We start from the raw sequence: 24,389 nt of genomic DNA on the forward strand, positions 1-24,389 counted from the left end.
GGTTACACTGATGACTTGCACATACCGCAGTTTATTCCTGGCCAGGACGTGAGTATTGCGTACTCTGATATTCTGTTCTTTCTCTTGTAACGGCGGTCTGTCAGACATCCACCAGAACTAATTATCAAGACACACATTGGACGGCGTGATCCTCCAGCTTTCGGATCTCGAAGCCGTCGTCAGTAGCCCAGCATCTAATTCCAACAGCCATCACCCTATCCACTCCTGTTTTCTGAGCGGCGTGACTGCTCGTTCTCTTATGAGACATGAAGGAAGGCTCGTTTCCTGGTACTTCGCCCTTCCTCGTCGGCTTCCCAATTGTCATCGACATAGCTCTTGATACTCTTCTCCTGGATCTGCATCCCGACCACTTTCAAAGCGGCGATGTTGTAGCCCAGTTCATCCTTCTGCCTCTTCAACGTCTGCCTCAAATTCATCCGTATACCATCTAGCATGACCCTCATCGTCTTGCTGGCCACAATCTGCTTGTGGTGCGTCTTGAGCATGAAAAACAAGATCCGACAGGTCAGAGGAATGTTCATGGACCGCGCCGCGAAAAGGTTGATGAAGGTGAACAACAGAGGAACCGTGGAAAATGGCAGAACGAGCAGGGCATCGTGCAGCGCTGAAGCCTTGACCCGCTGGAGTGTGTTCATGACATAGACTTCTGCACTGATGCCGCCCAGTGCCATGAAGATCGGGTTTCGCTGTGGTGGCGCAACATTCGGGTTGCCAGCCCTCGTCTCCTCCCATTCTTTCACCACATTGAGATCTTCCATACCGAGTTCAAGTGCTTCAACGATCCTTTCGCCCGCCATGAGTGTCTCCACCGTCTGTTTGCTGGCAGCAGCCACTTCGCCATTTGGTTGCTCAGGGTCTGCGTCGTTCTCGAGAGACGTCGTCAGCGTGCTTTCGTACAGCTCCTCGATCTCTCTCTCCCGCTCTTCTTCGAGGAAGATTTGCTCGTCTGTCTCCTCCCAGACACGGATACTCTTATCGTGACTGGCACTGACAATGGAGTTGCCGCTGTGGCTGACAGCAAGCGCCCAGATCTCTCCGTGGTGGCCGTCTATCCTCTGGATCTGCTCGAATTTGTCGGCATCCCAATACTTGATGCTGCGGTCCTTGCTAGTGCTGAAGAAGTGGTGTCCGTTCCCGTCAGAGTTGTGAGGCACGAAAGCGACCTGCAGAATGCTGTCCTGGTGGGCAAAGAGTGCTTTGTGACAGTCTCCGAAGTCCAGGCCCCAAATCCTAACATTCTTGTCTGCTGAGCTGGTGACGATAAGCTTGCTGTCGTACGAGATGTCCATGCTCAAGACCGGGAGCTTGTGACCGTAGAGGTTGAGGTAGAGCTTTAGTGAGTCGGTGAAAAACACCTTGACCGTGTTATCCAGTAGAGCGACAGCGAGGAGCTTGGCGTCGGGGGAGAACTTCAAGCTCAAAATATCATCTGCAACCTTGAGGACTCTGGACTGAACAAGCTTCAGTTTTGGGGTCGTCCTGGCGGTTCCCAAGACCTGCTCCTGCACAATCTTGAAGTCCCAAAACTTGATCGTCTTGTCCGCACTCCCGGTGACGACAGAACGGCCGTCCGGATGCACGTGCAGAGACCAGATTGCCCCATCGTGGGCCGATACGCTGTCAATGAGGGATGCTGACACGACGTCAAACAACTCGATCTCACCGCTCTTGGTGCCTACAACGACGACCTTGTCGCCTGGCAGGAATGAGCAGCAGAGAGCATACCCGCATTCGAAGGTCCGAATGCATGTCCGCGTCTTGACATTCCAGATTTTCAGGCTGCCATTAGCTGCAGATGCAAGCATTTTGTCGTCGGAGCTCAGAGACACGGCGCGGATATCAGCCCTGTGTCCAGGGAGGTCCACTGCAAGGGATTTCGTGTAGTCTGTCACGTCGTCTTTCTTCTTGCTCTGTCTCTCTTTCGCCGTGATGTCGTACAGCTCAAGCTGGTTGTTCGTTGTTGATACCAACAATTGCAACTGCTTGTGCCCGTGATTCGTCGCCCAGTGAACCGACCGCACCTTGCCTGTTGTCCTGATGACAACATGCTGGGCGAAAAGATCGGACAGTTCTGGTTGGGTGTTTTCGTCCCCTTGTTCTTCGTCGTCTGCCATCTCGATATCTGTGGTATCTTTGCTTTTCTTTCCAGAGCCGAGTTTTTCCCGCCGCCTCCTCTTCTTCCTAGCCAGACTCTTTTTGACCTCAGCATCAGACTTCAGCCGCCATATCTCCACAGATTTCTCAACCCCATGTACAGCAAAGTAGTCGCGTCGCGGGTGGAATGAAACCTCGATGGCCCTGTCTTTGCTGTTTCTGAAGAGTGTTCCACGCTCCTGGAGGAACTGCATGTTCTGCACGTCCACCTGGCGAGCGGCCGCGGGGATGCCCACTATGTTTATTGACCAGACCTTGAGTTCGCCGTCATTACCTGCCGTGATGCATCCATTCATGTCAGGAGACACCCCGAGAGCCCAGCACTCTCCATTGGTCTGCGCAACATGTGTCTCGACACAGTGCCGCGATGATAGGTCCCAGAGCTTGATCAGAGAGTCCTTGCCTGTCGTTAGGAGAAAGCCCTCTCCTTGTTCCTCCCCATCCAGCTGCATAGCCTGGTGCGTAACTTCATCCTCCGCTTGGAGGGCCGGCTCGATGAATCGTAGTCCCGTCACTTGGTCTTTGTGGCCCCGGAGCTTGTACTGACCAACCTCCGCGACCAAGTCCCAGACGATCACGTCTGTGTCTTTGGAACCGCTGGCCAGGCGGACGCCGGACTTGTCGAATGCCAGCATGGTGATGGCGGACTTGTGGCCGTTGAAATTGACAATGGTTGTGGAGATCTTGCTGTCCCAGAGGCGAATACTGCCGTCTTCGTATCCGACCGCAAATACATCGTTGTTGGTCTTGCTCTGCGCAAGGGCAGTGACCTGTGCCTTGCAGTTTTCATCGCGCCACCGAGACAGGAGCTCGCCCTTCTTGATATCCCAGCATATTACCTCCTCGTTGGCAGCAACAACGGCTTGGCCTGCCCCAGTCGCAGTCCCGTGGCTGTTGGTCCAGAGGATGTTGGACGAGCTCGACGTGATCAGGCCGAACGACTTGGAGTGCTCGTATTTCCTGCGGGCATGGTTAGCAGAGTAATAGGAATTTGTGGTTTCTCAGAAATTACACACAGATAGGACTTGACCATGTTGGCAGGAGAGCAGGCAGAGTTCCTCTCGTACCATGCGTACTCTTTGGCGTCGGTAATTGATCTTGTCGGACAAAAAGTTCGACAAAGCCTCTGGACCACCCAGGGTCGGTACTTTTTTGCAGGGGTCTCCTTATCGATAGCACAGCCTCCCCCACCCTCTCTCGGTCCCCATTACATAACTCGTCCCACCGTCAGGGGCAGACACACCAGTACATCATACCGCAAGGTCGCCAGCGTATAAGCCCCACTGACCTGGACAGGAGGCAGCTGCAGCTCGGGCACAGTCAACGGCCCTGTTCACTCGACTCGACTCGACATTGCATTGCCTTTCCATCGTCTATTACACCGCGGGGAAACGGAGACGAGAAGCAATTGCCACGATGCTTCTCCTCGACTACCAGAATGTGCTGATCCAATCAGTCCTGACGGAGCGGTTCTCTGGGTAAGGCGTGTTGCTGCCCTGTAACCATGTGCCGTCACCACCGCCAGATGCTGACCTTGTCCTCCCCCTCCAGGGCCGCCCCCGTCAATATCGATCAAACTGTATCCGACTTCGACGGCGTCATCTTCCACATCTCGACTCCCGACGCCAAGACCAAGATCCAGGTGTCGATCCAGATAAAATGCTGGCGAGACCTCGTCAAGTACGGTGCCGAGCAGGTCCTCAACCGCGAGTATGGCGAATACGTTGTCCCTCCTGAGCCTGGCTACGACTTCTCCGTCACCGTCGACCTTGAGAACATACCGGCTGAAAAGGGTACGTTGAATGGAGACATGCTATAGAAAGCCTGACACAAGTCTGACTGTTGGGACGCAGAGGCGAGAGACGAGCTTGTGAAGAAGATATCCCTGCTGAAGCGCAACGCCATGGCTGCGCCGTTCGAGCACGCCTACGAAGAGCATTACAAGCTGAAGGAGGAAGCATCCAAGTTCACGTCCGAGGAGGCCCCGCAAGGTGTTCGGGAGGGCGGAGAGGTCATGTCGATCCACTATCGCGAGGAGGAAGCCATCTACGTAAAGGCGAGCCACGACAGAGTCACCGTCATCTTCAGCACCATCTTCAGGGAGGAAACAGATCGCGTGTTTGGGAAGGTGTTCATCCAGGAGTTTGTGGATGCCAGACGGCGGGCTATCCAGAACGCGCCACAGGTGCTGTTCCGTACGGACCCGCCCCTGGAGCTGCAAGGCGTGCCGGGGGTGCAGAACTCCAGCACTGGTGAGATAGGCTATGTGACATTTGGTAGGCTGAGCCTCCCCGGTCGCTCCTTGGAAGATTCGACTGACTGGGCCTAGTCTTGTTTCCTCGACACCTGACACCGCAGCGCATGCCGGAGGTCATCTCGCACATCCAAACGTTCCGTGACTACTTCCACTATCACATCAAAGCCTCCAAGGTGAGCACATATCGTCCCTGTGGGCCAATGGCATTATTTCTGACACACCGCAGGCATATATTCACTCGAGGATGCGACGGCGCACGGCGGACTTCCTCCAAGGCAAGAACACCTCCACCGTGGCCCTGAGCAGTGCAGTGATACTAACGATACACAGTGCTCCGAAGAGCGAGGCCCGACAGCGAGGAAAAGGAGCGCAAGACGGCCAGTGGACGGACTTTCAAAGTCCAAGGCGCTTGAGACAGCCACTTCTAGGGATACCTCAAAGAGGAGCATTCTTTCGATGTCTTAAAAGGCATGGGAAAATCGGCGTCGTGGTCACGTTGCTAATTGGGCTTTTGGAGGGCAGGAGACTGACTGGGAGGGGAGCAGAAGGCGGTGCTATTTGTGACTGGTCCGTATTCAGAAGCCCGTAGACAAAGAGTATGAATGGCGCGAAATTCGAAATACTGAAAGACAATACCTGGTAGTTTCCTACACCGAACCTGGTTGAAGTCGTGCTTGTTTGGCGGGCAACTGCCGACGGAAGACCGAGTATCTGTTACTGCTCGAACGCTAATAACGTCAATCAACGGCCCCCATTCCAACCCCGCTGGCCCCCCTGCTGGTACGAAACCCTGGAGCTAGACCTACAGCGCCAAATTCTGGAGTCGACTGCACCAGCCCGAAGTTCATCCGCCAGCACAGTCTGCTTGTGCCCGACAAATAACAGCAAGATGCCATGGCCCTGGTCGTCCTCTCCCTCCAGCAGGGACAAAGAGGGCAAATCGCCAGGATCAGGTGTTAGCACCGTCAGCTGGAACGAATCACTGGACGTCAAGGACTGGGATTACTACAAAGACCCGAGGACGTGGATTCCGGCTTTCGTGATCACGACGGTGCTCCTCGGCGGCCTGAAGCTTTACAGGACCTATTTGCGACGCATACCCAGCGTCAACTACGTGCTGCCGCACCACTACCACAAGAGGACCTTGTTTGGACGAGTCACGAGTGTGGGCGATGGCGACGGCTTCCATTTGTATCACACGCCCGGCGGGCGACTGGCGGGCTGGGGTTGGCTGAGACCTGTTCCCACTGACAAGAAAAAGCTGAAGGGACAGACTGTGCGTATCGGCCGGGAGCCAATACCCTTCCTTGCCACCTGGTGCTGACTCTCATCTTCCAATTCAGATTCCCATCCGACTCGCCGGCATCGACGCCCCCGAAGGCGCCCACTTTGGCCGTCCCGCGCAGCCATACGCCTCCGAAGCACTCCAGTGGCTCCAAACGTCCATACTCAACCGCTATGTTCGCGCACAGGTGTACAAGCGCGACCAGTATGAGCGCGTCGTGGCCACAATCTACCTGCGCCGCTTCCTGTGCTTCCGCCGGGACATAGGACTGGAAATGCTCCGTCGCGGGCTCGCGACGACATACGAGGCCAAGACCGGCGTCGAGTTTGGTGGAGAGGCTATGGAGAGGAGGTACAGAGACGCCGAGGCCGAGGCCAAGAAAAAAAACCTGGGGCTGTGGAGCGCCCTGGCAGGGAAGAACAAGGGCTGGTTTGGGCTGGGCAAGCCCGAGGGCAAGAGTGAGGAGCCGTTTGAGACGCCGAGGCAGTTCAAGGACAGGATGAGGGAGTCGGGAAAGGCTGAGAATGGCGAGGCTAAGTGAGTCCTTGGAGGAACGGACTTTGCTAGGTCTACCCCTACGCCTCGGTGCTATGCGAGGAGTGCCCACCCACATCAGGTGCGAGGCACATCACCCTGACCGCCTTCGTTGGGAAATATCTCTCTCTGCGCGGAGGCTCCAGCTGTTCCTCTGACACTTCGTCACCGTCGTCCTCCAGCTCCATGCCCAGTGTCGTGAAGGTGCTCATGAAGCAGTCGTCGTAAAGGGCCATAAAACTGACCGGGACCGTGATCTGTGGCGCAATACTCTGTGCTACTGCGAAGGCTGGTCTGCCCAACTCAAATTTCCCCTCGTCGCCGAGAGAGAGCACATAGATTCTCTCCTTGACCTCGAATAGCACGCGCTTACCACCAACAGTCTCATGGATAGACAGCCAGCCCCCCAGGTCGAAGCTCCTCTCGCCGCTCGGCTCACACTCCACAATGGCCGCAATCAGAGCCAGGTCTTGTGGGCGGTGGAGGGCTCGATGCCAATCCCAGCAAACCAGCAGCCGGCCGCCACGGGACACGCCAACCATTGTGTTCCCATTTAGCATGCCCGCGCCCCACTCGTCTTCATCGAGCGAAGGTATAATATGAAGTGCCTCTTCTTCCTCCGGGTTCGCGTGGCGCTGATCCAAGGTCAGTCGGCCCCGCCCGACCGTCATGGGTGTCAGTCTTTCGGCGTTATTCTGGGGCCCAAACGGCAGCCCGGTCTGCGTTGAGAGTATGCCGCCAAAGCCGCCGATAATGTCAACGATGTTGCTGGCGTCAGACGCAAACGTGTCAGGGTGTGCGACGTGGTATACTTGAACCTGGCTAACACTCCGTGGTCGGACGGTGCCAAGCAGCTCGCCTGACGTCTTGTCATGGAAGTGGTAGCCGTCTGGCCCCATAGAGTACATGACGGCCTGTTGGGCTTGATCCAGGTGGCCAATAGCGCCGTGTGCGATCCACAGATGGGTCCGCAGCGACACTGGTGTTTCGGGGCATGCTGCAGGGACATCGTACACGAAGCCCTCTCCCTCGGTAGAAACTACGCAGAGCGTATCGTATGACAGTTGAAAACCTCGCGTCTCGGTGTCATGATGCAGTAGGGCTACACGGCGGAACTCTCCTCTCCCACAGTCAGGCAGGTCGGTCTTCCACACCTCCAGCGCGTTGCCGAAACGGTCCTGTGTGCGATGCCCACGTCAGCAACTCCGGGACCAACAAGGTAGAGTGTAGAAAGAGGTCATCCTAAAGAGGTGGGAGGATATCCCATAGGAGATTACCCCATAGGAAGTTATTCTATGGGAAATGGGAGGATATCCCATAGGAGGTAGGATCAGCAACATACCCAGACAGCCGTGCCATTCTGGTACTCCAGATGAGCAAACGGCCGCACCTCATGGCGTCCCAGGGACCAGAGGAGGTCGCCCGTGTCCATATCGATCACGTTGACACCACCTGCTTGACTCGTCGACATAATGAGCCTACGATCAAAGTCGGGCTTGAAACGCCAGACTGGATGGATGCCAATCTGGATCACGGATGCGACGGGCATGGGGTCTGGGGAGTTCCAAGCGTCCTGGAGGAGACAGCGCCGCCGGCAGGCTTCTTTCCATGACTTGACGCCGCGGGAGACAGAGTCGGGGCGGAAGGCCTTCAAGGCGCCCATGTACTCGTGTGGTGTGGTCGCGGGCGAGACGCGTGGGAGGTGGGCGGCATAGATGGCATCTTGATGTATATGATCGATGAAGGCCTGCCACGATGTGCTGGTCCTGGTCAGGGCTGCGATGCTGCCGATGGATGCGAACTCTAGGATGCGCAGCACTATCTCGGCGGGAAGGGCAGCCAACGGGTCCATACTGCGCGGGCTGGGGTTGGATGATACTATTGTATGCGATCCGGCCTCCCTCGGTGTGGGAGAGAGAAAGAAAGCTCCCCGAGGGCCCAGTTGTGGTGGGCCTAGGATGACATCACGCGAACATGAATAAGTGACGCACACACACACGCACAAGCACACGCATACATATCCTCCTATAAGTTATTTTCACATCACCATGATGATGTACGGCGTGGTCCAGCCGGAGACGTCAAGGGCATGGTACGGGCTGCAGTACGGTTGTGGCCGGCCGCAGACTAGTCGATTTGGTGACATGGCGCTGCTTACGAAGAATGGTCTCTAAAACCGCTACCGTCTGCCGCGTACCGCAGTATCCAGGAGGCACAGCAGCCCCGGGGCCGAACAGGAAGGGCCCGGCCTGCTCAGGGTTGGTGCTTGGTGTCTGCCCGGCGCAGGACCGAATCACGGCATTAATTGCTGCGCTCAGTCCGAGAGAATCAGATCCAGATCCATGCCCACGCCATGCCACGGCATTCGCAGCCGACCCAACGTGGACTTACTCTGGCTCGGTCGCCTGATCGTCCCGGACCGTCCAGGATATTCTGGTCTGCCCCTGTCTCTGCCGCTTTGCTTGCACGACTAGCGAAGGTTAAGGACACAAGAATGTGTCTCGACGCCGTGCCGTGCCTGTGGATGAGTGCCTGGTTCCGTCGAGGGGTCACTGAATGCAGACGGGGGCCGGGATTTCCGGGCAGGAAACTTCTTACTCATGAGGCGAGTAGATGGGCGGCAACTGACACATGACTGTATTCTACTGCGTACGGTGCTTGTAGCCCAGCATGCATTCGTGCAAGGACGAGCCCAGATTGCCATGGCTGTGCACCAAGTCAGGCTAGCGACTTCATCCCAGGATGGCCACGAGTGCCGCGCGGACTTGGGCGTGTGGGCTACCGTAGACTAATGATAGGAGAGATGGGATGGCGAGCGGGCGAGAGGCCAAGGCACGGCCCGGTCGAAAGATCAGGCGAAGAGCCAAAAAGCCCGTCTTCTTCTTCTTGTTGGTGTTGTTGGAAACATTTACCACCTTAGGTAGACAGGTAGTCTGCAATACTGCTCGGTTGGAGAGAGAGAGATAGTGGGCGGCATCAGGGGAGCACTGCAGCCTCTGATTCTTCTGAGACACCTGAACGGTGTAGAATACCACACAGCAGCCATGCGTACACAGTAGGGACTTCCGAAGCTCCGTTCCGTTGGTTGGTCGCAACGCAGTGCACATTGAAACTTTCAGGGTTCCCTGCAGGCAATGGTTCACGCAGGTTCACCCAGGCTTTCGGCCCTTGTCTGTTGTCTGTAATGTCCCCATTTGACCTACTGTGGCATTGCATCTCATGCTTTCGCTTAGAAGTACCATGTGGCTCCCAGCGGCCTACAGTCGCAGCGCAGTAGACACAGCAGCGTCGGATCCATGTTATCGCGGACGTTGTCGCAGGGGCTCGATCATCTTGGATGGCGTGCCGGGACGCCAGGTACAAGATGGTGGCACGGGAAACAAAGGAGGGTGTTTAATAAAGTCTGGATGGTTTGTTATATCCTCTCTGCTATTGCTGTTGCTATCACCTTCACAACAGACCTGACCCGGTATTGAACCATATGATGTGCCGTATGACCATGAATAACACAGCACATGCCTGCCTACGGCCCATGGCTAGGGGAATTAGATCTCCGATGTACAGAAAGTTGATCAGATCTCAATCATCACTACCACGCACATACCGTGCCCCTAGACGGAGGCGAGAGTCAGTTGCTGTTTGTTGTGTTGCACTGGTGTTTTGAAGTAGCTGGGGAGTCTTAGCCTGCTACCTATCTTGGGTATGTACTTGGACGGGAAGGAGTAAAAGGAGGCGTGCAGCACTGCAGCCGTGCTGCGGTAACAGCAGACTGAGCATGAGCGTACACGGGTACTGCATGGACACACATGAGTACCCCGGGGCGACGGAACTACACACGACGGAACTACCTACACAGTACCAGGATACGTGGTCCCGACTGGCTGACTGGCTGCCAGACTCACTTGTGCCCCCACCCTTGTCTGTGGGTCCCGGGCCCCACCGCTGCAGGAACAGAGGAACTGCTGCCATTCGCCGTGTCCAACTCGACCATCCCCTGCCATCCCCCTACCGTGGCCCCTTCGCAAATTAAAAGATGGGCATTTGGTAACCTTGGGTTCCCTGCACCACCCGACCAAGCCACAGCCCCAATCTCGTCTTCGTCTTGACTCTTGCTTGACACAGCAGCAGTGACAAGTTGCAGACAGAGAGAGAGAGAGATCCGGAAAACAGACAGAGACGGAGAGATTGGGCGATTGAGCGATTGTGAGGGAGCAAGAGAAGGAGAGAAGAGATCCATCCTGCCAAGCTTTTTCCTCTGTTTCTTATCTGCTGGAGGCTGATTGGGAGCCCCCTTCCTGCCCATTTCTCCCGATCCCTCCCACTCTGCTGCTGCTCCTTGCTCCTCCTCCTCCTCCTGCTGCTACTCCCAGGCGTGCCTTGGCTTTGTCCCTGACCCGCAACCGACCAAGGCGGTTTAGCTTTGCCGGGCTGCTTTCGTACCTGACTACCTCCTGTGGTACCTCCAATGTCCTGACCTGCAGGACCCACCTGTACCACACGAACGAGACCACCTCCTGACCATCAAATCCCACTCGCTCACACTACTACTCCCACTACTACCACCACCACCACCGCGACTAACGCAGCCGACACGACCCGACACGACACACGACGGTACTCGACCGCATCGTATCACCCTCGTCCACCGGGTGTGTCGTCCCCTTGGCCTATCAAAGCCGGTTGCGTTCTTTTTACCCGGCCACCCTCTTCTCGCCTTGTCCATTCCCATTCGGCTCGGCCACCACAGTTTTTCGACGACAATTTCGGTTCGCCGTGGTACACACCGCAGCGAGGACGACATCGTCGCTGCCGTCGCCATCAATTTCTCGACTTGATCATCTTTTCTTCTGTATCAGTATTCAACACACGCTCGTTTCATCATCACCGCCTCGTGCCATTTCTCCGACCGCCTCACGGCTGCCAGACCACGCGATCCGCGCCACCGAAGTCTTCACCCGCAACCGAGCCCTCGCGACCCTGCTACCTTTCTTTTTGTCCCTGAGAGATGGATCACGCGTAGCACATCAACTTCGCAACCTGCAATACCGGCACCAATCCACTCCATAATCCGACGGGCCGTTTCTCATCCACCTGGGTGACTCGCGCCATGAGGTCCCTCCTCTCACGGCGCCGTGTCGCCCGGCAACCAAGGACGGGTGCTTCTGCATTACTCAAATCGTTTCTTACTGTCTCTTCGCTCGCGTCAATACCGACGTCGCGCGCTATTAATTTTACCTCCGTGCCAGATTCCTTCCTCGACGTGGACATTTCAACACTTGGCAGGGTTGGCTTCGCCGGGGACTTCGCGGGCATATCCCTCTACCAGTTCGAGGGCCAGGACGAGGACCCCTTCAGAACAAATGGCAGCGAGGGCCTGCTGGCTCGACTGCCCAATGGCGTTCTCACCACCGTCGTCCAGGCCGACGCCTCCATCCAATCTATGTGTTCCTATGTCACCGACGGAGTCGCGCAGGGCGTCGTCATAGCTGGGAACTTTACCAGCCTCGGCGACCGAGAATCCACCGGCATCGCCCTCTTCAACCCCAACACAACTGAAGTCAGACAGCTGCCCGGCATACAGGGCTCGGTGAACGCGGTCCTCTGTGACAATGACACGGTCTACGTCGGGGGCAACTTCATGGGCATCGAGAATTCTACAAACGCCGTCTCGTGGAGAGGCACCGAGGCCGGCTTTTCAGCCTTGCCCTTTGCCGGCTTCAATGGCCCCGTCCTGTCCATCACCAAGGCCTCAAACGGCCACATCATCTTCGGCGGCAGCTTCTCCGGACTGGGAAATGCGAGCACGCCTAGTACGCCAGACGAGCAGGTCATCAACCTTTCCACAGCAGACCTGTCCTCTGGAGGCTCGACGACGACCGACGGCTTCAGCGAGCCTAGCAACATCGTTTGCAAGACCAGTGGCGATGACGGAGCGGGCAACACATGGCTGCTTGCGGACAACACTCCTGGGTTCTGGCAGGCGAACATGGGTTTCGGCTACCGGCCGACAAAGCTGCGCCTGTACAACACACACCAAGATGGGCGAGGCACAAAGACATGGCGCTTCACGGCCCTGCCCATCAATGGCATCATGAACCTCAGCTACATCGATCCCGAAACGAAGCAGAACCTCACCTGCACCAGCGAGTGTCCACTGAGCAGCAATAGCGACATTACCTTTCAGGAGTTCCATTTCGTCGACGTCATAGGAATGAACGCGTTCCGAATCGACATCTCGGACTGGTACGGAAGTGGCGGTGGGCTGAACGGCATTGAGCTGTTTCAAGATGACATCTTTGCGTTCGCCGTCAGTGACTTCAACGAGCCAACCTGTGCGGGCATCTCCACCGCGTCCAATGCCACCCAGACCGGCCCCTGGGCTGTTTCCTCGTCATTTGCCAACAACTCCCGGTACCTGACAGCCGACCTCTCGAGTCCCATCACCACAGACTCGGCTTCTGTTGTCTTCCTCCCGGACATAAGGGAGTCTGGCTACTACACCGTCAACATGTACACACCAGGTTGCCTGCAAGACAACACGTGTGACTCCCGTGGCCAAGTCCGCCTCAGTGGCACCATGTCACCCACGGGCACCAATGGCACGATCGGCACCTCACTATTTCAAACGAACAACTTCGACAAGTACGACCCCATCTATTATGGATACGTGGACGCGACGTCTGACTCGTTCCGGCCCGCCGTAACCTTGACCCCTGCGGGCGGCCAGACTCTATCCCAGCAGACCGTTGTAGCTCAAAGGGTCGGTTTCGTCATGTACAACACGACTGGGGGCCTAAACGGGTTGTTTGAATACGACCCGTCTGTCACTAACTTCAACTCATCCGATTTTCAGAACTCAGTCTTCGACAAACTCGGCATGAATTTCTCCACTGGATCTGCTGTCAATGCGCTGGCGACTTCAGGGACCGTTACTTTCATCGGAGGCAATTTCACCTCTTCGGGTTCCAACAATATTGTTTCTGTGGATCGTCAGGATTCCTCGGTGCGGGCCCTCGATGGTGGTCTCAACGGAAATGTCGCTTCTTTGCATGTCAATGGCACCAAACTCTTTGTGGGAGGGTCCTTCAACAACACCCAGAGCAATGGCGCATCCGGTCTTGCCAACGTCGCGGTCTTTGATACCTCGACCAATGTTTGGAGTGCTCTAGGCGCTGGCGTCAACGGCCCAGTGTCAACGGTGGTTGCACTGACGATGAATATCTCCGGCACCACGGAGGAGGTCGTTAGCTTCACCGGGAACTTCAGCCAGCTCAACGCGTTCGAAAGCAACCAGGATGTGTTTGCCAACGGCTTTGGGGTCTGGGTACCAACTCGGGGGAATTGGCTGGTGAACCTGGACGTGCCTGTGGAATATCTGGACGGCATGCTGACCACCTCCGTTCTCGATGTGACCGGAAGCGACCCGCTGTATGCTGGCACGGTCATATCTTCAACCCTTGGAGCCGTGGGAGCGGCCGGTCTGAGCGGATCGGAACCTGACTTCGTCCTCGAAGACTTTGGTGCTCGTATCCAGCCCGACTCAACACCTTCCACCCCTTCTACGGCACAGCGGGACACACTCAACGGCAGTGCGTCTGGGGTCATCGACGCAGCCTTCTTGAACACGGACGACCTCAATATCACTGTTCTTGCAGGACGGTTCACTCTTACGGGAAGCAATGGTTCCACTATCCACAATGTCGCCATTGTGAACAACACTGATGACGACAACGCCACCGTCACTGGCTTCGCCTCTGGCATCTCCCAAGACTCGACATTCGTTGCGGTCGCCATTCAAGGCTCCAGGCTCTTTGCTGGTGGCAATGTGACCGGCCTCGTCAGCGGGACCAATGTTAGTGGCTTGGTATCATTTGACCTCAGCGCCAATGATTACGGCTCGCAACCTCCGGCGTTGGAAGGCGGCAGCGCTACGGTCAGCACCATCGCCGTTCGCCCAAACAGCGCCGATGTATTTGTCGGCGGATCATTCACCTCGGCCGGCTCCCTGGGCTGTCCAGCAGTCTGCTCATTTAGCCCTTCCTCCTCCCAATGGAGTCGTCCGGGCAACAACTTGATGGGAGAAGCCAAGACCATGGCATGGGTGACTGACAAGAATCTCGTCGCAGGAGGAAACTTCACTGTGAATGGGTCGACGAGCTTTCTGGTCTCTTATACCTCAGGTGCTCAGTCATGGGATAATTATCCCGGCGGCACTGAACTTCCTGGACCGGTGGATTTTGTCGTCTCCGGCTCCTCAAAGGGCGAGCAGGTGTGGGTTACCGGCACGGCGACGAATGGGTCCATCTATCTCATGAAATACGACGGGTCTAACTGGAAATCTGCTGGCCAGCCGTTCGAAGCCGGAACAGATATCCGATCACTACAGATATTTTCCCTGACTGAGACGAAGGGCTCCTCGGACCTACTCAACGAGAAGATGTCCCTGATGCTGACTGGGCACATCGTGATCCCGGGCTTCGGCAGCGCGAGTGCTGCCTTGTTCAACGGGACTGCATTGACACCCTTCGCCCTGACTACGAAGGCAGGAAACACCGCGGGTACCATCTCCCGGGTCTTTGTCGAGAAGAAGGATTTCTTCGGGGGCGAATCAGGTGGCAATTTACCAATATACGCCATCGTTCTCATCGGGCTAGCAATCGCCCTCGGGCTGACCCTTCTCATCGTCGTTGCTGGTATGGCCATGGAACGACTGAGGAAGAAGCGCGAGGGGTACCAGCCAGCACCGACGTCCATGTTTGACCGTGGCAGTGGCATGCAAAGAATCCCTCCCCACGAGCTGCTTGAGTCGTTAGGCAAAGGACGGCCTGGAGCACCACATGTGTGAGAGAAGGAAGGACAACGGCGAGGTGGTGGAGGAAGATGCTGAGATTGAAGATGGTCAAATACCCCGCGGGAAATGCGAGTCGCGAAGAAACCAACAAAAGAAGGCATTGTGTCGGCGTTCGATGTGGAATTCAATTAATACTGTGTGGGATTATGCAGTTAGCAACGGCGTTACAGGTTAGGCATTTACCGCATGTCTCCCAAAAGGACGAAGGCCACCAGGTCGCAGAACAGCTCATTCTGCATGGTGCATGGCAGCGACGACTGAGCCAGCAACCCCTGAGTCTGCTGAAGGAAGACAATTTTCGAAGATTGGAGCGGATGCCGTGGGCATTCACTGAGACGAGGCTCGCGCAAGGTCTGAAGCGATTGATGCTTCAGGCCCGGGGAGAGGGCGAAAGGCGGTGGCATGGGACGGGGAGAAGCAGGCGGATTGCTGGCCTCAACGATGAACAAGTAGCACGGCCTCTTTTTCTCTTCTACCTCCTTTTTTCTTCTTATGTTCGCATTGTTTCCTGAGGTTCCTCATATTCTTGGTCATCGTTTTGAGATGCTTGGGGTACGGACAGAGAGGGGGAGAGAGAGAGATACCACATTGTAATGTTTATGTTCTAAAGCATGTACAATAGCCTTTTCTTCTTTTCTTTCCGACATGAATCTTGGGGAGGCCACCCCTCGGCAGGAAGGGCCTCTTTCATTTGTATGATACCAGTCGGGGTATGAGTAAGGTGGCAAGGTGGCTTTCAGATGTCAGATCTGGGTTGCGACCGAGACTGGGCAGGGCCAGCCTAGCCGGCCTCTCTGAAGGCGAGCTTCATCGGGCAAGGCAAGGCAGGGCAGCACGGCGACAATTGATGGGACTCGATAGCATAGTGCGCACCTAATGATGACAGAGAAGCCCTTTGATCTTGAGACACATGCAGACACGGACAGCATTGGTTTCCGGCCAGTGACACGCTTGGATATGTGAATTGTGACATGTGCCTCGAGGACCGTGTAGGGAATATGTAGTAGGCAGTTATCGATCGGACTGGACTACCACTATAGAAAGGCTCTAGGCAGATGAGAATACACTTACCAATGTAGTCTGGTCGGATACAAAGCAATATACCTAGGTAGTAAGCACCTGCGGGCAGTAGGGAGGCACATAGACCTGTGATACTGTGCCCAGAATAGATGTAGATATGCGCGTAGCAGAAGCAGCGGCAGATCGTCGATTAGCGGCCACGGCAGCGTCTGTGTGACAGAGGGCTCCCTGCATGTTTGCGTCATTTGGGTCGAGTAAAACCAGATGGGGGTGAGCGGGAAGGTGCGTTGGGGGAAGGGACGTTTTGAATGGAGGGAGGGGCGGCCGCTTGATGGAGGGAAGAAAAAAAGGCTTGATTGAATTGAGGCGGCCAAGGCGACTCGACTCGGCTTTTCCCAAACCAACGCGACCGGACGCGACACAATTCATCCAGCACAAGACCAGGAAGCACGGCCAGGCCTAGTTGGCCATCGTCGCTGTCCAAAACCCCACACGTCAAGCTAGTTCTCGAAGTGCTGGCAGGCTGGGTGCATGTGTCAAAGTGTCAAACCGCCACCGAGTCAGAATATCTTTACCGCCCTTTATACAGTACCGGCCCAGCTCCTTCCACCACATACCCAGGTACAGATAAGAGGCTCTACCGCAACCACGGCCACGGCTACAGCGCTGCTTATACCGCGCCGAGGAGCTTGTTTGTTGACCAGTGCCGGTCCAATTCGACTCGACGTCGCATCGTCAGCCACGCGGGCGGTCGGAGTGCACGCGATCCTGACTGGATCAACGAGGTTACGCCTGGTCACCTGTATCACGGCCCTCGAGCACCCATCTGGGCACAGAATCGGTGTTGCTCGGGAGGCCCTCGAATCTGTTGGAGCGCGGTGTTGGACGGAACCCACTTCCCCCTTGGCTTCGACCATTGGCTCCGTCCACACAAAATGTCGGCCCAGGCCCAGAACGGCCAGAGCCAGGACCAAGACCAACATCGACGACAACAACAACAACAACAACATAGCCATGCCCGGACCTCGTACTCTCGTAGCAACCGCCACCTGCAGATTCAGGAGCCAGAACGGAGGCCGCTGCTGAGGAGACACGTGAGCCATGAGCCAGACAGCGAGCCAGTCTTCTCTTGCGTGCCCAACCCACACTCTCACCTGCCCGTCTACACCAACATCCACCGCATCAGGAGAGACGTAATCTCCATTGTCGAGGACTACATGAGCCTGGAGCAGCTGAGGGATGTGAGGATCAACATCTCTGTCATACGGCCCTTGGTCGATAAGCTGTATGACCTTGATGACATCTCCATTGGTGAGCCTGTCCCCCTGCCCGCCTCCTCCTACGATGCTGATGCCGTCTAGTCTACTGCCTCCTTGTGAACCGCACACAGTTTCTGCACGAGCAGTCCCATCTGCATAACAGGCAAAATGTAAACTACACCCGTGCTATCCTGTGCGAGCTTGTCGCCACTCGCATCCTCCGGCGCTTCAACGAGGACAATGAGGGCACCGAGGGGCTGCTCGTCCTCGCTCATATTCTTGTCGCCGGCTTCTCGCCTTTTCAGAACGCCCCCGAGGACATCCGCCGTGAGGCCTCCACGTCTGCCTCCTTCGGCTACCACACCACCCTGCCCGCCCTCGAGGTTGCCATCCTGAGCGAGAGCAAGCTGTTCCTCAGCTCGACCTCGTGCCAAAAGGTCATTGACGCCATCTACGAGGGCCGCGTGATATACACGCCAAGCAGCTTCGTGGATATCATCCCGGATCGGTACAAGCAGAAGCCGATAAGTCTGTACGACCCCAGGGCGTCATCGCTGCTGAACCAGTACCGCTTGATCGTCCCCAGGACGAGGAACATACTCGAGATCATGCAGTTCATCATATTGTTGGTCCTCTACGTCCTGTTTATGGCCGAGAGGGACCCCACCACTTTCTCTATATTCGAAGTCATGTTCTCAGTCTACTCATTTGGATGGGTTCTTGACAATTTCGCCACGATACTGGAGCATGGGTGGTAAGTTGTCCCCTCCTTTCATCCGTTTCACGGGCTTCCCGACTGACGAGCTCGGCGCAGGCAGGTCTACACCCAAAACCTGTGGAGCTTCCTGGACGTCACCTTTGCCGTCATCTTCTGGATCTACCTTGTGCTGCGCATCCAGGGCTGGCGGACCGACAGCGACGACACAGACCAGCAGGCACTCGACGTCCTCGCAATGGGTGCTCCGGTGCTTATCCCCCGTCTCGCCTTCAATCTTCTCTCAAACAACCTGCTCTTCGTCTCCCTCAGGGCCATGATGGCCGACTTCACCACGCTGACAGCCCTTGCCGCTTGGTGTTTCGCCGGATTCCTCATGTCACTGATCTGGCTCGGCGACGGAGACCACTCGACCATCACCGTCAGCAAGTGGCTGCTTTGGATCTGGTTTGGCCTGGACGGAACCGGCATCCAAAAGGCACCCGAGTTCCACCAGATACTGGGCCCGTGCCTCATGGTCACCTTTGCCTTTCTAGGAAACACCCTCTTTCTCACAATCCTCGTGTCCATGCTCTCAAATACCTTTAGCACCATCGTGTCTAACGCGACCGCCGAGGTCCAGTACCGCCATGCTGTCCAGACTCTGGAGGGCGTCAAGAGCGACGCCATCTTCGCTTATCAACCACCCTTCAACATTCTCGCTCTCTTCATCCTGGTTCCGCTGAAGTTTGTCGTGAGCCCCCGATGGTTCCACAAGATCCATGTTGCCGCCGTTCGACTCCTGAACCTCCCCCTGCTCCTCATCATCGCGGCCGTTGAGCGGCGTGTCCTGTGGCCTGTGTCGGCACCAAACAAGCGACCTGGTGTAGAGAATTTGCCCGACAGGAGGTACCACTGGTTCTGGGAGAAGTGGCGCATCACGACGCACGGTGATATCCACGCCGTGTTCGGCGTCTCGCCTCCGGATGAGGTCGAGGATGCCATCTCTGTCGACGACGACCTGACGCGCCACATGATCCGCCGGCAGTTCCAGAGAAACAACACTGCGGACTCGACCAACCTGCAAAACATGATCAAGCAGTACAAGACCAAACACGCACACGAGAGGGACGGCAACGCCGGCACAAAAGACGCCGGCGACCAGCTCGGGGTGACTCCCACCGCCTCCGACGGTCGGCAGACGCCCAAGTCGCCTGCGACGGGCAAGGTGCTCAGCAGAAGGGACAGCATGGCGCCATTCCCGGGGCTACGGCAGGAGTTGCAGGGCATCTTCAACGACAGCGAGGAGATGAGCGACCTGACGACGCGGCTGGAGGCGTTGGAAGATAGCAACGCGCGGATAGAGGCGATGCTTGTCAGGCTCGTGGGGGACGTTGAAGATACGACCAGCATCATGGAGGAGGAGCAGGCTGGCAAGCTAGGCACACTGGATGATCTGGACCGCACTGCGGATGAGCAATAGTATCAACCACTCCCGTCTGGGTAGGATTCTGAAGGGGCCGCTGGCCCAATTGGGCTTGGAGGCGAATACAAGTTGACCCCGAGTTCTGAACATGCACGAGGGCGGGATCCCACTGCAAACCGCATTTCAAGCCCTGACGGGCCGAGGGTATCATATCAAGTTGAATTAGTAACGTCCTGTCCATGCAAGTAAAGCCATTTGCTCCCGAAAACGCCCTGGAAATAAAAAGAGGCGACCCGAACCCACACACCTGCGTTTCCCTCGCATGAGACTCCGGCAGCACACTGTGGAGCACGATTGCCAACATCGAACCCCCCCCCCTCCCTCTGCTCGACCTGCCTCGCCACAAGGTGAGGCCCTCTGTTGACGGCGCGACCTCTGTTCGGTCCAGCCAAAAACAAAGAGGCTCACTGGATCTGAACGTCCTCCATCTCCTCATCCTCGGACTCGTCGGCGAAGTTCACGGTGGGTGCTGTCTCCGCCACAGCCTGTGCGCCGATATCTTGATGCTCCGCCTTCAAGCTCCAGTTGTTGGCGAAGCGTCCGCTCTTGTGCAAATCGGCCACCTTCTCCAAGGTGGACCGAAGGTACACCTCGGGCTGAGGTATAGCAGAGCGAAGCGCCTTGAGCGACCAGTAGTTGTACTGTCGGAAACACTGGAAGATCTTGTCGAGGAGCTCGTTCTCGGGCATACGTGCGGTCTTGGCCTCGGCCTTGGCCTTCTTGGTCTGCGTGCGCGAGTCCTTGATGAAGCTCTCGAATGCCTTAGCGGCTTGGCCCGTTCCGACCTGGACGACGTTGTGTGTGACGGTGAAGCGGTCGATGATCTGAGTGGTGTTCTTGGGCGTCACCTGCTCCTGCGCGCGGACGGCCATGAGGTAGGCGGTCTCTGGGTTATCTATGCGTAGGATTAGATTCTGCGCGTCTCGTGCCAGCGACCAGCACATACCAATCGGGTTCATGTTGACTTCCTGTGAGACGCGCCCGTAGATGGCGGTTTTCTCTGTCATTTGATTAGCGTGATTCGATTCGTTGCTTAGGAACCCGGGTCAGATGATTCATGGTCCCCAGGAGCCAAGAACGTACTGGGGATGACTTGTCTGAAAGTATCCCTTCCTCGTCGTCCACGTCCGCCACGAGAACTCTGCTGAGGCGGCTTCTCTACCTTGGCCCGCAGGAGGTAGGAGGGAATGTGCTGATCGGCAGCGTCCTTGCGCAACTTGTTCTTGTTCTTGAAGCCCTCGATGTCCGACTCGGTGAAGATGAAGGTGTTCTTGACTGCTTGGTTGGTGTCATCCAGGTCGTACTCGCGTGGTAGGCCTTGATGCGCGGAGACGTTGCTCTTCAGCAGGAGCCTCATCTTCCTCTATGAAGGGGGCAGAGACACTGGTCAGCGGCCAAACTGCGCAGGCGTGTGAAGAGGGGACGGAGACGCACCTTGGGTGTGCCCTTCTTGTCCGGCTCGCTCCAGGCGCGGAGCCTTCCGATCTCGATTGGGGTGTCGTCGTCAATCTTGTCCCAAGCAGACCAGACGTAAGTGGGTACGCGAGCCATGAAGAGGTTGTCCTGGGCGGACGGGTTGCCATCTGGGTCCCTTGGGGCGTAGAAGTCGAGATCCAGGTCGCCGACGTCGTCCTCGTAGGCATCAATGGCCATAGGGGATCCGCCCTGGAGGGCGTCCGGGTCTTGCTTGACAGCCGGGTCAGGCTTGACGGCTGGATCCGCCATGTTGAGAGGTACTTGGGGTTTGCCTGTGCCTGTGCCTGTGCCTGAATCGCCTCCAAGCTGAGCTGGTTGTGGGCGACGTCAAGTTGTCGGTCGTGTCTTGGAGGTGTCGAACTGGGCGACGGCGCAGTATGCCGAGGGCCTGAGCTACCAGAGCCAGCTTACATAAGAGCCGTTGGCGCAGGTACCCTGTGCACGACTTCACCATGCAGGAGTACTTGCCCAGTCTTCCGCTTTCAGTCAATACCCAATCCGTTTTCAAAGAATCTGCGTTATTGACTATTGATATCTTTTTTTTTTTTTTGCACCAGGTCCCTTCTCCTGCGTATTGATTCGAGCTGAATGCCATGCGTGCTAGGAAATATCGCTGTACTGCAGGTGCCTAGGTACCCAGATAGTCAGTACCTAGGTAGTCTTACTCTAACGATGTGCCTTGTTTCCAATGATGTAATGGTAGCGATCTTATCTTATCAGTCCCATTCTCACGTGCCAGCCATGTGGTACGTACACACGCACGAGCCAAGTAGGTGTACGAAGTAGAGTAGTGCCCTGCCTTCCCGGCCGCCCCCCCTAACCGGCATAGTTTCCCACCTAAATACATTACTTTTCAATGATGATTTCTCTACACCTCCGCAACATATATACTTAATATTAATACATTATATTATTTTAATATTAAATATAAGTTTTATATATTTTATTAATTAATATTAAATTTTTAATATATATAAGATAATTTTTAAAATATAATAAAATAAGTAAATTTAAAGAAATTTAAAGCATATTTATTAAATATTTAATAAATATAATAATATATATATATATAATATAATTTTATAATATAATAAAGATAATTTTAAATAAATAAAATATATTATAAAATATAAAAAAATATTAATTTTATATTAAATTTTTTTTAAATTATAAATTTTAATATAATAAATATATTAATATATATAAAGCCTTAATATTAATATAAAATAATTAATATATATATATATAATTTTTTTATAAAGATATTTAATTTTAAGTTTTTATTTATATATAAAAACCTTTAAATTTTATTAATTTTTTTTATATAAATTATTATAAATATATAAGTTATATATTTTAATTTAAAAAAATTTATATAATATTTTATATATAAAAAATATTTAATATATTATTTATTTTAAAAAAATTACTTTTTAATAATTTATTAAATAATAATATAAATATTTATTAAAATAAAATAAATTTATATATAATAATATTATTATAAATTAACCTTAAATTATTTATTATAAGGTGCTTAAATAAAGTTTATATTTAAAATATAAAGAAAGAAATTTACTTTTTATTTATATTTATATTAAAGCTTATTTTTATAAAGTTAAAGCTTATTAATTAATTATAATAAATAAAGCTTAATTTATAATATATTTTTTTTAAGTTTTTATAATAAACTTTAAAAAATAATTATATAATAAAAAATAAAAAATATTATAATTTAATTATAAATTAAATATAATTTTTTATTTAATTATTTAATTATATTTTAATATTTTTTAAATATATTAAAAGTTTAATTTATTTTTTATAATTAATATATTTTTAATCCTTATAATTTAATATATTAATTAAAATAAATTAATAAAAAATAATTATTTAAATATAAATTAATAATTTTTTAATTTAAGCTTTTTATATAAGTTTTTTTATTTAAAACTTTAAAATTATAAATTTATTATATAATTTATAATTAATTAATGCTTAATTATAAATAATTTACTTTATTAACAAAGAATTTTTAAATTTTAAATATTTTATAATATTAAATTAATTAATATATAATTAACTTATTTTAAACTTAAGTTAATATTAAGTTAATAATGCTTTTAAGCCTTATTTTATAAAAAAACTTTATATTTTTTTAAATAAACTTTTTTTTTATTAATTTTAATTAATAAAAATTATTTTTTTATTTTTTTATAATAATTAAAATAATTATATTTATAATAATTAAATTAATTATATATAAAATACTTAATTTTATTTATTAAAATTATTATAATATTAATATTTATTACTTTATTATTTTAAGGTTAAATATTATTTTTCTTTATTATAATATTAAAAATACCTTTATATTATTATAAAATAAAGTAAAAAGCTTTAAAAATATTTAATTATTTTTTATAATTAAGTTAAGTTTTTATTATATAAGTTAATTAATTAAATTAAATAGGAAATTTTATTATTTTTCCTTATAATATTATTATAATATAATTAAGCTAAGCTTAATATATTTTTATTTAAAAAAGTTTTTAAATATAAAGTAAATTTTTTTTAAAAAGCTTTTTAATTATTTTTTAAATATTTTTATAAAATTAATTTATAAAAAGTTTTTAGCTAATTAAATATATAAAAAAATTAAGCTTTTTTAATATTAATTGCTTTTTTATTTATTATAAATTTAATTCTTATTTTTATTAATTAAGTTGCTAAGTATTTTTAAGATAAGAATTTCTTAAAATAAGAAAGGGCTTAATAAGTTATTATTATTCTTTTTAAGTTTTGCTATATTAAGTTTTATATAATTACATTATAAGTTTATAATATAAAAGGACTTTAAATATATATTATAAGCTAGCCTTGGATTATTTGCTATAAGGTGCTTAAATAAGGTTTATATTTAAAGTGCAGAGGAAGAGATTCGCTCCCCATTTGCACCCGCGCTAAAGCCTATTCTTATAGGGCCAAAGCCCGCTGATTAATTACAATGAGCAAAGCCCAACCCATAATAAATATACTCTTTTAAAAGTATTGTTTAATTTTTTTTCTTTATATTATACTATCATTATATATTGCTATTATTAATATTAAGGCTTAGAGAAATTGTTAAAGTATGGAGTAATTATAGTGGCACTGCACCAAATTTAGCGGCCGGTTAGGGGGGGGGCGGCCGGGAAGGCAGGGCACTACTCTACTAGCCTGCCGCAAAGTTACCAACCGCGATCTCAGCTATCTTCTTATTTCGGTCAACACTTCGAACCTAGCAACAACTCGAACTACGTGCGCCCCGACACCACAGGCATACAAGACCTTTTCACTTTCTGAACTTGAT

At 52.0% G+C, this 24,389-nt stretch overlaps 7 protein-coding genes across 7 annotated transcripts; 4 read left to right on the plus strand and 3 right to left on the minus strand.

Annotated features, from left to right (window-relative positions):
* Window positions 1-257: 257 nt before the first annotated feature.
* INS49_010408 (uncharacterized protein) lies at window positions 258-3,208 on the minus strand (the record flags this gene model as incomplete). Its single annotated transcript, XM_043171133.1, has 2 exons — window positions 258-3,135; window positions 3,192-3,208. The coding sequence occupies 2 exons, from the start codon at window positions 3,206-3,208 to the stop codon at window positions 258-260; spliced, it is 2,895 nt and encodes a 964-aa protein (XP_043025698.1).
* Window positions 3,209-3,591: 383 nt separating this feature from the next.
* On the plus strand, window positions 3,592-4,845 carry INS49_010409 (uncharacterized protein; the record flags this gene model as incomplete). The annotated part of the gene is made up of 6 exons (XM_043171134.1): window positions 3,592-3,653; window positions 3,727-3,968; window positions 4,029-4,451; window positions 4,505-4,605; window positions 4,659-4,737; window positions 4,763-4,845. 6 exons carry the CDS (start codon window positions 3,592-3,594, stop codon window positions 4,843-4,845), a joined length of 990 nt encoding a protein of 329 aa, XP_043025699.1.
* A 476-nt stretch (window positions 4,846-5,321) lies between these two features.
* On the plus strand, window positions 5,322-6,258 carry INS49_010410 (uncharacterized protein; the record flags this gene model as incomplete). The annotated part of the gene is made up of 2 exons (XM_043171135.1): window positions 5,322-5,708; window positions 5,776-6,258. 2 exons carry the CDS (start codon window positions 5,322-5,324, stop codon window positions 6,256-6,258), a joined length of 870 nt encoding a protein of 289 aa, XP_043025700.1.
* A 34-nt stretch (window positions 6,259-6,292) lies between these two features.
* Window positions 6,293-8,103, minus strand: INS49_010411 (uncharacterized protein; the record flags this gene model as incomplete). Its single annotated transcript, XM_043171136.1, has 2 exons — window positions 6,293-7,429; window positions 7,594-8,103. 2 exons carry the CDS (start codon window positions 8,101-8,103, stop codon window positions 6,293-6,295), a joined length of 1,647 nt encoding a protein of 548 aa, XP_043025701.1.
* Window positions 8,104-11,358: 3,255 nt separating this feature from the next.
* On the plus strand, window positions 11,359-15,096 carry INS49_010412 (uncharacterized protein; the record flags this gene model as incomplete). Its single annotated transcript, XM_043171137.1, has 1 exon — window positions 11,359-15,096. The coding sequence occupies one exon, from the start codon at window positions 11,359-11,361 to the stop codon at window positions 15,094-15,096; it is 3,738 nt and encodes a 1,245-aa protein (XP_043025702.1).
* A 1,961-nt stretch (window positions 15,097-17,057) lies between these two features.
* INS49_010413 (uncharacterized protein) lies at window positions 17,058-19,558 on the plus strand (the record flags this gene model as incomplete). The annotated part of the gene is made up of 3 exons (XM_043171138.1): window positions 17,058-17,433; window positions 17,484-18,135; window positions 18,196-19,558. The coding sequence occupies 3 exons, from the start codon at window positions 17,058-17,060 to the stop codon at window positions 19,556-19,558; spliced, it is 2,391 nt and encodes a 796-aa protein (XP_043025703.1).
* Window positions 19,559-19,965: 407 nt separating this feature from the next.
* Window positions 19,966-21,286, minus strand: INS49_010414 (uncharacterized protein; the record flags this gene model as incomplete). The annotated part of the gene is made up of 4 exons (XM_043171139.1): window positions 19,966-20,456; window positions 20,508-20,561; window positions 20,645-20,924; window positions 20,996-21,286. The coding sequence occupies 4 exons, from the start codon at window positions 21,284-21,286 to the stop codon at window positions 19,966-19,968; spliced, it is 1,116 nt and encodes a 371-aa protein (XP_043025704.1).
* Window positions 21,287-24,389: the final 3,103 nt, after the last annotated feature.

This window comes from Diaporthe citri (assembly GCF_014595645.1).
Source record: "Diaporthe citri strain NFHF-8-4 chromosome Unknown scaffold_4, whole genome shotgun sequence".
NCBI lineage: Eukaryota > Fungi > Ascomycota > Sordariomycetes > Diaporthales > Diaporthaceae > Diaporthe > Diaporthe citri.